The 12,242-nt window shown below is 39.7% G+C and overlaps 1 protein-coding gene across 5 annotated transcripts in view; it reads right to left on the reverse strand.

The window, feature by feature from the left end:
- Positions 1-1,810: 1,810 nt before the first annotated feature.
- fam184ab (family with sequence similarity 184 member Ab) overlaps positions 1,811-12,242 on the reverse strand; it is a 651,259-nt gene continuing 640,827 nt past the window's right edge. For 4 of the 5 annotated variants that reach the window (XM_039747653.1, XM_039747651.1, XM_039747650.1 and 1 more), the window contains one exon: positions 4,193-4,849. In XM_039747653.1, coding sequence (XP_039603587.1) covers positions 4,841-4,849 — 9 coding nt within the window. In that variant the 3' untranslated portion in view covers positions 4,193-4,840. Of the gene's footprint in view, positions 2,469-4,192; positions 4,850-12,242 lie in introns of those variants that run through there. The other variant, XM_039747649.1, reaches the window with a different exon arrangement.

The following is a 12,242-nucleotide window of genomic DNA, read 5'->3' on the forward strand; positions in this document are numbered from 1 at the left end:
TTTGGGTAGCTTGTAGCATTACATGCCTAACAATCATGTAGTGTACAAGTTCGACATGATGTGTAACTTCAAGATGGTCATGTTTTTAAAAATGGTGTGAAAGTGCCAGAATTGTATTAGAAAATGAAGGAAAGATATTTTCATTTTTGAGCAATCTCTTAGTTTACAAAATTCTAATATAGTTTTGTGATTGGCTATGACTTTAACAAAATCCCATGGACATGTCAGTCACTCTCTTTTGTAACTGTGTTTTGACCTATCGACGTCCAACTTCTTTAACATCATCTAAACCTGTGCCACTTGATTTAACTAAAAACTGGACCATTTGAACATTTAGGTAAAGTTCCTGATGGCCATGTCTACCTGATCCTTCCTTGTGGAGGTTTTCACAGTTCAGATTCATCCTAGTGGTGAGCAGTTGCCTGCTAGCCTCCATCACGCCACTCAAGACGAGACTAAAACACCAAGTAATTTGTTTCAGTTGACAATACCCCTGCTGTGAGTCTCTTTTACAGTGCTAACCCAACTTGTGTGTCCTTTATCATGTTGTGCAGCATTTGTGTCATGTTAAAAAAAAAGAACAAGCAAATCTTTGCCTGCTATATAACACAAGAATTGTCAAAATGAGTTTGTTCAATCCAGCTTTACCTATTATAAGTTTTGCCAGTTGCTTGTTTTTAAAGTAATGCATTGTGGCCTGAAGGGGCCGCTGTAATTCCCCAAACCCTATACAGACAGACATTGGAACAAGTCCAGCAACACACAAGCTTTTTATTTTGTGGGAAACTCTTCTGCCAAGTGTTTTCCACCACTAAAGCACAGTAGAAAGTACTCTTCTTTCTTTCTTTGTCTTTCTCTCACTCTGCCTCCTCCAATCCTCTTGGCAAGCTTCATCCTCTTCCTTCTGACTCTGATTCCCAGAGCAGCAGCTGGCTCCTTTTATGTTACACCCAGGAGTATGTCTGTAGTCTCATAAGTGTTTGTCTGAAAGCACATTTCAAGGTGAGATGGGAGCTCGATCAAGTAGGGCTCAGCAGTGGCTAAAGCACCCCCTGGAATCACCCAACAGGGCTGAGCCACCAAACTGCAACTCCCAGCAGACCTTGTGGGAATCCATTTTGTGGCACTGTAACCACCCAGGGAGGGCTGCCATTTGGCAGTCCAGGGGAGATAATGCCCTGAGCAGACTTTGCCCCCGAGTCCTTACATTACGGAAGTATCCCAGCTGGGTAAGGGCGCTGACCATCCACAAGAGGATGAACTTACAGATAGCAATATTTTAAAAGTAAGTATGCTAAAAATAAAATGAGTCAAGTTTTTCGCCCACCAAAATGTCAAGCCTACCATCCATAGCTCATCAATGTATAAAAATCCCCACAATGACAATGATACTCAAATTCTCAACTGCATGTGTTAAGACTTGGACACCTGGCAGTTTATTTTCTCCATGAAGGCTTCTGTCTGTAGTTTTTGTCCTCCTCTCCTTCTGCCATATCTCAGTAGTGTTAACACACATAATACTGTGCAATCATCGTAGGCTGCTCTCTGGTTTACTGTGCGGTTAATGTCATTTACACTCATTTCTAAATGTAACAATTCGCTATCAAAGGACTACTCTGCCCAAAAATTATATTTTTTAAAATGTTACTTATCCCTGTAGTTTGTTGTGATGGCTGAAAGGATTTTTTAATCTTGCGTTCAAGGGCAGAGATAAAGTTTGTGATAGAATAGGTTGCGACACCAACACAAAAACAGGTCATGGGTTCAAATAAAGATTTTTATTTTCCATAAATACTTCTCACAGGCTTCTCTCAAACTTTGAACAATGCACAAAATCCAAACAATAATGTTCTTCCCCCACTTTGTCTTTTTTCTCCTTCTCCTCCAGGTGACCTACATCCTTGTCCACCCGACTCTGACTCCCTGAGTGAGGAAAGGTGGCTTTCTTTTTTTTTTAAACCAGACCTGGGAGTACTACTGGTGCCACCACACTGCATCCAGAAAGCACTTCTGGGTCAGATGGAACCTCCCTTAAAGAGCTCCCTCTGGTGGCTTCTGTGAGACTCTGTAGGGCTACCTATTGGAACTTCAATTTCCATGAAGCCCCGCAGGATTGTATATGGAAGACCCAAAAGAGAGTTGCTGCCATCTGTTGGACCGGGGGAGCAAAAGGCTCCTGGTGGCAGTCTCCTACCATTAGACAATATATTTAGACAAATAATATTTAGCAGTGTATTCACAATTTTTCAGAAATTGCATAAAAGGTAATGCAAAACAAATATTGTCACTTTACAAACAAAGAAATCCATTCACAGTGAGTTACAGATGATATCATGGCATGCTCCTCAAAAGTTCTGCATACCAGTCTCTCCAATGGGTCCAGCGGTCAGAAGGTGAACTATCTGGCAAACCACTCTTGACGTTGTGGATCTGGTATGGCTTCTTGTAACTCTTCTGTCTCAGGAGGGCTTATTGTCCATGGAAAGGTGTATAACGTAGCCAGTAGTGGACAATGCCAAACAATATCAAAATGTCCATTAAAACAATCTCAAGTTGTTCGGGCTGCTTAAATCCAATCTTACATCCAAACACATGTATTTTTACTAAAACCTGATTAAATGAATCACTTCTGGAAGACATTCCCACGAGCTAAAATGCGCCCAGACATGAATGAGCATTTAAATTCTAGACCCACCTCTTGAGGAATAACTCGAGATTAATTAGCGGGTTGTAAAACTGAATGTGTGAAGTGACCATCAGCTTGTGGAACATCTCATAGAAGCACAAGCCCGATGCATATTCTCTTCCTGAGGATGTTTTTTGAATGTTTAGTTGTGCACAGCTTTCAGTTAACTTTGCACTGTTGCTATCACATGAAACCCAAGGTTATCTAATGAACAAGCTGATAGTGGGTCCAACTATTGACCAATGAATGAAAGGGGAGATGGGTTTTTAACTCAAGATGAGCAGGTGGTGTAAAAAGTGCCAGAACTTTGCTCTTTCATCTGAGCAGGTTATGTTTTATTTCACAAGAAAGTTTTCCTGAAGTTAATTAATGTCAATGTCAATTTATTTATATAGCTCATTTAAAACAACATCAGTAATACTGTAGCCAAAGTGCTTTACATTAAAATATGCAGTGAACAAAAATAAATAGAAATAAAGTACAATTTAACAAGATAAAGCCAGCAGTGAGTTAAAGAAGATGACTAAGAGTAGGAAAACCATCGGGATCAGTGGAGGTCACTGAAAGCTGGAGAATAGAAATGGGTCTTCAATCTCATTTTAAACAGTTCAGTTGAAGGTGGCTCCTTAATGTAAAGAAATCCACAGACAAGATGCCGTGGCTGCAAAAGCCCTGTCTCCCTTAGTTTTACACTTAGTGTGAGGGACCATAAGAGACAACTGACCGGTAGATCTAAGCTCTCTGGATGGCTGGTTTAAAACACACAATTCAGATAAATAGGCAGGAGCATATCCATGTAAAGATGTAAAAATAGCAACAAAATGTTAAAGTCAATTCTGAAACTAACAGGCAGCCAGTGTAAAGAAGCTAATATTGGAGAAACAAATCAAACGTTCTTGCCCCAACCAAAAAACAGGCAGCAGCATCCTAAATCAACTGCAACCGGCGTATCACGGCTTTGCTGATCCCGGAATACAATGAGTTGCAGTAATCAAGCTAAGAAAAGATAAAAGCATGAGTAGCTTTCTCAAGATTCCTAGGAGATAATAAAAAGGTTTGACCTTAGTTGAAAGATGAAGCTGGAAAAAGCAACTCTTTACTGCAGAGTTAATCTGTTTCTGAAAAGAGAGGTTACTGTCAAAAATGACACCAAGATTATGGACATCAGGTAACAATATTTTTGTAAAAATACCAGTGTTTGGGCTGTCATAAGCATACAACTGGATGAACTGACATGCGGACTATGCAACATGAGTAACCCACGATATTCTCTTAAGGGTGTTTTGATATCATTTGTCGTTGCCCAACGTTGTTTACCATTTAATTTTTTTTTTTTAAATCTCCGCTCTGTATGAAACATGACATAAAAAATTTTACTCGGTCATCACCATAAACTGGGTACTAAAAAAAAAAATTGGGCTGGAGTATTCCTTGAAGTATTGTAGTTGTGTTTCTCTACATGCACATTACCCAGTGAAATGTTGTAAGCAGAAATAACAGAAATAGAACAAAAAAGCAATTTTATTTGGAATGTATCAGAATTTTCACAAATTTGAAACAGTCTTCACTATGCTCGTTTTCACAGAGAGGCTTTAAATTTTGGCTGGTGACAAGAAGCTTCTAGTCATGAAAGAAAGGAGGCAGGCCAACGTTTGGTTAAATCTCACAATTTATAATTTATTAGCATACACACATATTATATAAATATAAAATATGGAATTCATTTTAAAATTGGTGAGACATCATCATTTCTGTGTTCATACAACCATACAAACAATTTAGTTCTACCAAAATTTTTTATGCAGCTGTAACAAACTCGGAATACTTTGCCATCCTAAAAGAAGGTACGGATAAAAGACAATATCATTAGACAAATAATATTTAGCAGCGTATGCACAATTTGTCAGAAATTGCATAAAAGGTAATGCAAAACAAATATTGTCACTGTACAAACAAAGAAATCCATTCACAGTGAGTTAATAAACCTAAAATCATAGTGGCTGTAGGTGTCTAAATACAGATGATATCATGGCATGCTTCTCAAAAGTCCTGCACACCAGTCCGTCCAATGGGTCCAACGGTCAGAAGGTGAAATATCTGGCAAACCACTCTTGACGTTGTGGATCTGGTGTGGCTTCTTGCAGCTCTTCTGTCTCAGGAGGGCTGAAAATGTAACAGACAAGAAAGCAGCAATTACCATTAAAATGAAGGCAGAAAAGGTTTTATGAGGTGTTTATGCAGAGTGGTTAGAAGAGCACAAACTGGGTGGGGATCAACCTCATTTTCTTCCTGTTTATGTCTGATATACCAGGGACCACATCAAAAATGTTAATTTGGCACTGACACTACTCGTGTTGTTTCAAACAATTAAACTTATGATTCATTTATAATAGAAGTTACATTTCTTTAAAGAAAATCCTTGCATGTGAGTGTGCCTCATAACATCTTAGGACCGTGTCCAGGATCACTTCCTGCCTTGTACTTAAAGATACTATATTGTGGCTCCTCTGAACTTTAACTGTTCAATACTGAGTGGATGAACTGATTCAAGAAATTACTATTGTCTTTTAAAAACATCATAACTGCATGACTATTAACCAAATGTAGTAGCTGATTGGCTCTACTGGCATCTCCATTCTTAGTAAATCAGCATTTGCTTTGTTCCTAACTTAACATAGCATTCTCAAAACTTCTTTACCCATTTCAAGGTCACAGCAGGCCTGAGTCTGGAGGCTAATGGAGGTATTAGCCCTGACCAGGAGGCCACTTCATCTTATACACCCACCACCACCACACTGTCATAGGACCAATCCAGATTCATCAATTAGGTTATGCACTGGCCGGTCATTGTCGATGTGTAGTCTGCACATTTTCCCTGCGTCTATATGGGTTTTCTTTTGGGTACTCTGAGAACAAAAATTGCACACAATACTCAAGCTGAGGCCTCACTAATTCATTATACAGCTTAAGCATGCCCCCCCTTACCTTATACTGTACACAACATGCTATATAACCTAACACCCTATTAGCCTTCTTGATCGCTTCAGTACACTGTCTTGCTGGAGATAGTGATGAGTGCCCAATGACTCCTAGATCCTTCTCATAGTGATTAGTTTCAAGTTTCAGGTCTCCCATTGTGTATTAATATCTAACATGTTTATTTCCTACATGTAATAATTTACTTACATTACATATCATCTGCCGCAAATCTGCACAAGGCTTTGCAAATCCTTCTACAACAATTTAGCTGATTTATCTTGTCTGCTTTTCCTCCTAGTATGGTATCATCTCTGAAGTCACCCATCTTATTGACTATATTCTTGTCCAGATTGTTTACGTACAGTATATTAAAAAGAGCAGCGGCCCCAGCACTGAAAAGGATGCTTATTGGTGCAGATCATTCTCAGCAGCCATGTTCCTTCATCTACCTTGAAGCAGGATGATCCATCTGACCAACAGTGAGCAGCCTGATTCAGCAAATCTGACCACCTGAGTGCCTGACATGCATGGAGATATCAAAGTCAGCCAGCTTTGGAACTGCGCACACTGGTTGGAATGTACTCTTTATCTTCTTTACCTGTGGTCAAGGACTAAACAATATGTAACAGCAAAAAATCGATAAATCTGTAAGAAATAACAAACCCAAATGGTGTCCATCACCAATCCCACCCGTGTATTCTTTATCTTCTAGTTATAGCATCACACTTTAAAAATAAAACTAAACCCAAACATAACTAACAAAATAAATCAGAGAATGCTATGTTTATATTTTGTTGGAATGGAGAGAAAGACAAGGCACAGGAGGATATCGTATATCAGCGTCAGTCCACGCAACTTTGAGTCAAAGAATGTGTCACAATTAAAGACTGCAGTTGTCGGATCTCGTTGCCTTGTGGGTAACGTTGTACACAATTAGTTTTGCTGAAGACAACAGATTAGACAACTCTCTCATGAATTCTTAACAAAGCTTCAACTTTCTTACAGGCAGGGTTAACATACTTGGGAGCTAATCCCATGGGAAACACCAGACTGAAAATAAGGTTTTGAAAAGACATTTTTGCTGCCCCTAAGGTTCTGTTCTATGCTTCTTGAAGATTTGACTGGACTCCTCTCTATTTGTGGCCTTTGTAGGCAATTATCTGCCATCTTAATGGTGTTTCAGGTACTCAAGGACACCAGCAGAAATTAAGGGGGAAAGCATTTAAGACTGAAGCCAGGAAGCACTTCCTTAAGCAAAGAGTTGTGGGAATTTGAAAACAAACTACCAAAGCATGTAGTTGAAGTAGAAAACTTGACAACTTTTAAGAAATATCTGGATGCCTGTAACAGCTTCGCTATTAGCTAAACAAACAAGATTGATGGACTAAATGGTTTCCTCTTGTTTGTCTTATTTCTTGTGTTCTTATGGCGCTCACTGCTCATTGGTCAGCTTTCCCACACTCCGGAGAAGGCCCCTATTACTTGAAACAAACTGATTTGATTTCGCATTCTCAATTGAGTGAGAATGTCGCACTATATGGCTTTTTGTCAAGCGAGTGTGCTGTGACTATCCACAACCCACTAAGATTAGGTAAATGAAGGTTTTATAAATGTGCGCCTGGAGGTCACCTTACTGGCTCTGGCAAGGTAAGCCCCACTACCCCATGATGAAAGGGGGCACTGTCTCTAACAATCTCTTCTTTCCCTCCCACAGTTTAGACCGGCAGCCCCAGGACGATGCCTATGGCCAGGTTTATACTTCACGTGACGCATCCATCAGCGGACGCTCCTGCTACGCAAGCGTTTTACTGTTATTACTTGCACACGTACTTTTATGTAAATCTGGAAGAATCCACCAGGTGGCAGTGTGAGATATTATCACAGTGAGAACAGGTTCAGTTTCACTGTGTTGTGAATTGCCTGGAACACCCATTAAATTTTGATGACACCTTACCACAATATCTATGAAAAGGATGTTTAATGATTAAATCCATCAATCCAGGTTTGAATCCATTCCAGCAAGCACTGGCCACGAGGCAGAAACAATCCCTGGATGGGGCATCAGCTCATTGCAAGGTGAATACAAGCACACATACACTGGCGTCATTTTAGTGTCACCAAATCTGCATATCTTTGGAAGGAAAACGGAGCACACTGTGGAAAACCAGCAGGAAAACATGTAAATTCTAGGCAGGGAACACCAGCGACGTGACTCCCTGCGAAACAGCAGTGCTACCGCTCCGCCACCGTGTCAGCCCATGTGTGTAATTATTAACAGTATTCATTATTTAAACTAAATTAGCGATTTATTTATAAAATGTAACATACATACTTTAATGCATTTCATCATGAAAGTGATATCAAGTATAAATCTAACGATTCTAAATGTGCAGAGAGTTGGAATATCATACATTTAATGTGTTCTGTGTGGTGATCTATTGCTGCTGGCCGCTACTGTCAGGTCAGGAGGAAGCCCCAGAATAAAAAGACGGCACAGAAGATGGTATGTGAGACTTTTAAAATGTATTGTGTCATTACGGTGGGGAATATGCGACACTTGAATATAAAAGCACCACGAATGCATTTGTATGTCGGCATTTTGCTTCACCACATCGAAGCATTTATCAAAAATCGAAGCGCACACATCGATCCCGTAGGATCTGCAGAGAAGCTTTCTGTCACATGTAGATAGTAAATAGAGACTCTGACGTCACGTTCCAACTTTTATCACACTGCGCCCCCGACTTTTTGCTGGTACTGCAACGCGCGCCAGCATCACGTTAATTTCTGATGACCTGCTCAGAGGACGCGTTAAATGAACGCTGGGAATGGGTGGCAGCCATGATGTGTGCGCGTACGCGTTCTGAGCGTGAAGTATAAATGAGCCCTATGACCCACTTTCAGCTCAATGATGACTCTGCCTTTGCTACTCAAGGCACTATAAAAGAGGCCATCTCCAAAGATTGGGGACCGATTAGTGAAGGAGAGGAAGCACCCTACAACATGTAGATATGCTTGTTTGAGGTGACCAGTTTACATGTTATTTGACTATTTGTAAGTGCAGAGGTGCTGAGACTATTTTGACTTTGTTCTTTTTATTTTGGCAACACCAACAATTGAGTTGGGGTAGTCCAGCTGGTGCTCCAACTGTTCCTACTAGTTCTTTCTCGTAAACTGTTCACAAAGGCTACAGCCGAAAAACACTAGAAAGGTATAGTGTGCTGAGTGTTGCCAACATTAAGTAAATTGCACACAAGAATCACAAGCATGTATTATATATCATGATTTAAACAATCTTGTGGCAGAACATTGACTAACAAGAGCAACTCCACTACAAATACAGTTTATTTAAAAAATCTATACAAAATCATTATTTTTCTCATATATAATGTCATTTTCATATTACTTCAAATTTCCCTCTCAAATAGAGACAGCTAAAACAAATATTGTCTCCTCAAAAGCATGTTGTCTGAAACTCTTAACAAATTGACAAAATAAAATGTCCTTGGCACTATTATGGAAATCTATTTGGCACGGCAGCAAAAAATCAAATGAAACTGAGTTCTAGCCTGAAATGGCTCAAATAGCCACAGACAGACTAATGTCCATGATGTTCTGTTGCTCACTGGCATCTGTGAAGGTGGCTAAATGCTTTTGGCTGCTGGTGCTAACATCCTGATTTTCTAGGTTATGTTTTGTTGTTGATTGTGATTTAAGTACTCGGTATATTCTTACCCTGGGCCCATTGATGTTGGGAGAGTCTTGTCTCTGAACTAGATTAAGATTCACTTAGCCTAGCTATGACAGAAAGGCACATCAGCGCCATCAGCATTATTTAACTTTGCTCATCACTTGACTTGCATCTTCCTTGTCTATCCATTTTTAACATGCTTATCTAGCTGTGAGTCATGGGGTAGCTAATGTCCATCATCTCAGCATTTGGTGCATGGCAGAAGCGCACACTCTTGCACACATTTACATCAATTTAGCATTGCCAACCAGCCTAACTCGTGGTTTTTGAAGTGATGGTAAAACACTGAAGCAGTCGTAAGTAAACTATCTCCACCTCTTTATACATTGGGATATTAGAGTAATCTAGACAAAGACAAAGCTCGGCAGCCCTATCCACTTAATTCATCTAAAATAACATCAAGTCTAATTTTGAAAGTCGCTGAAGTCTTACTGTCTACCACACTACTTGGTTTCTTATTCCAAGTGTCTATTGTTCTTTGTGTAAAGAAAAACTTGCTAATGTTTTGGCGAACTTTACCCTTAACAAGTTTCCCACTGTGTCCCCTTGTTCTTAATGAACACATTTTAAAATAACAGTCTCGATCCACTGTACTAATTCCCTTCATAATTTTAAACACTTCAATTTATGTCACCTCTTAATCTTCTTTATCTTAAACTGTATAGGTTCAGCTCTTTTAATCTTTCCTCATAATTCAACCCCTGTAGCCCTGGAATCAGCCTAGTCGCTCTTCTCTGGACCTTTTCTAGCACTGCTATGTCCGTTTTGTAGCCTGGAGACCAAAACTGCACACAGTACTCAAGATGAGGCCTCACCAGTGCATAATAAAGGTTGAATGTGACCTCCTTGGACTTGTGCTCTACAAATCATGCAATATAACCTAACATTCTGTTAGCCTTCTTAATGGACAAACTCGTGTCCTGGGGCCTCATGTATAAACGGTGCGTAAGCACAGAAATGTTGCGTAAAAACTTTTCCACGTTCGAATCGCGATGTATAAAACCTACACTTGGCGTAAAGCCACGCACTTTTCCACGGTACCTCATACCTTCGTTACGCAAGTTCTCCGCTCGGTTTTGCAAACTGGCGGCGCCCAGCGTCAAGGCAATGCTACTGTTCCCGTGTGGTTACTCCTTATTTTCCTGATGCGGCTTTATAAATACACCGAAACTAACCGCATATTGTTTATTAGTGTAATGCATCTGATTGTAATTAACTGGTCCAGGGAACAGCCATAGTATTCCAAATACCATAACTGCTTTAGCGTTGTTACTCTAACTGCACCTTCTTCTTCTTTCAGCTGCTCCCGTTAGGAGTTGCCACAGCGGATCATCTTTTTCCATATTACTCTCACTGCACCACTCGGAGTATTTATATCACTGTATCTGAGTGTGAATCACAGCAGCAGCTGATCGGAAAGAGAATTATCGGTATACAGCTTCAAGAACACGGTGTCTCAGCACGGCAAAACGTTTCAAAGCCTTTCCTGTACGGACCTCGCGGTTCAGAAAAAGTTTCATCCCAAGAACTTTAAATGCACTCAAACAAGTGCTTCTTGTAGAACTGTTTGTACTTATAAGTACAATTACCTCACTGTAAACTTGCACTACAGTTATAATATCGCACAACCTGCGCCACTTTATAAAGCGCGTATTTACATATGATGACGATACCATTTTTAAGATGAAATGCAGCAAAATATGTTTATTATATTATACAGATAAAACTTTAACTTCATTTACATAATCTATATTCTTCACTGGTACTGGCATGAAGGATAGAATAATTAAACATGTACTACGAAGATATTTCAATGTTCCTTAAACGTTTTGAAGAATCGGCGCTCTAAGCTTACAGATGGCCTAACGTCTATTACAGAGCTGATTGTGTGGCGATCCACTGTACATAAGATAACATATTGACACTGGACTTTCTCTATTGGACATAGAGCCACCCCTGAGAACTGCTGCAATAAATAATTTCATCGAAGGTCGCACACAATCACTGTGCCGTGAAACCCATGTTTAATAACGTGCTTTAACTATCATCATGAAAATGATATCACGTATACATCTCAGTATTTTAGTTATTCAGAGAGCTGTTATATCATGAATGTAATGGATTCTGTGTCCTGTCAGAGGAAGAGAGCCAGTTTAAGACGCACGTAGTGATTCACACATATAGAGCACATAGAAGATCAAATACAAAACAAAGCATTTAACGTGCTATACTTTAATTACGATGTGATTTGAGAAACTGGTTAATTAAACGATTTTAGGATGAAGTTTATGATGTTCTATTTTAATGACAAAATAAACTACGTAATTAAAGTGGAAATGTCGAGATTGAAGTTGACATTTCGTGCTTTTTTCCCACTGTGTGCCTTTTTTTCTCTGTACCCTAATAAGCTTTCATATCACACTCAGACAGTGGGCTACAACTCGCCTTTTTACAGCGACTTTGATATGTGACTTCTTTTTTATTTCCGGCACTGTGCAACTTTGTGAACGTGAGCTTTCAAGTTTCTCCAACACACTATGTCACTCGATCAACTTCCTTTTGTTGATTATACTACGGTTTATTTGAACAAATAGTATGTTTTTCCTTTGCCTCCACTTGGTATTCGCTGAAATTCTTATATTTTCCCCCGTGCTTTTCTCATTGTCTTTTCACAGAAGGCTGAGCTTAAGGGCGATTTATATTGATTTGCATATTCAAAGAGGCGTAATTCTGGGAGGAGTTGGGGCGTTACATAAAGCACGTGCACGAGCGTTACTATTCACGCTGATCGGGATTTATGTAGCAGAAGAATGTGGAAGTTGGAGT

Source organism: Polypterus senegalus, chromosome 3, assembly GCF_016835505.1.
Source record: "Polypterus senegalus isolate Bchr_013 chromosome 3, ASM1683550v1, whole genome shotgun sequence".
Classification (NCBI taxonomy): Eukaryota; Metazoa; Chordata; class Cladistia; order Polypteriformes; family Polypteridae; genus Polypterus; species Polypterus senegalus.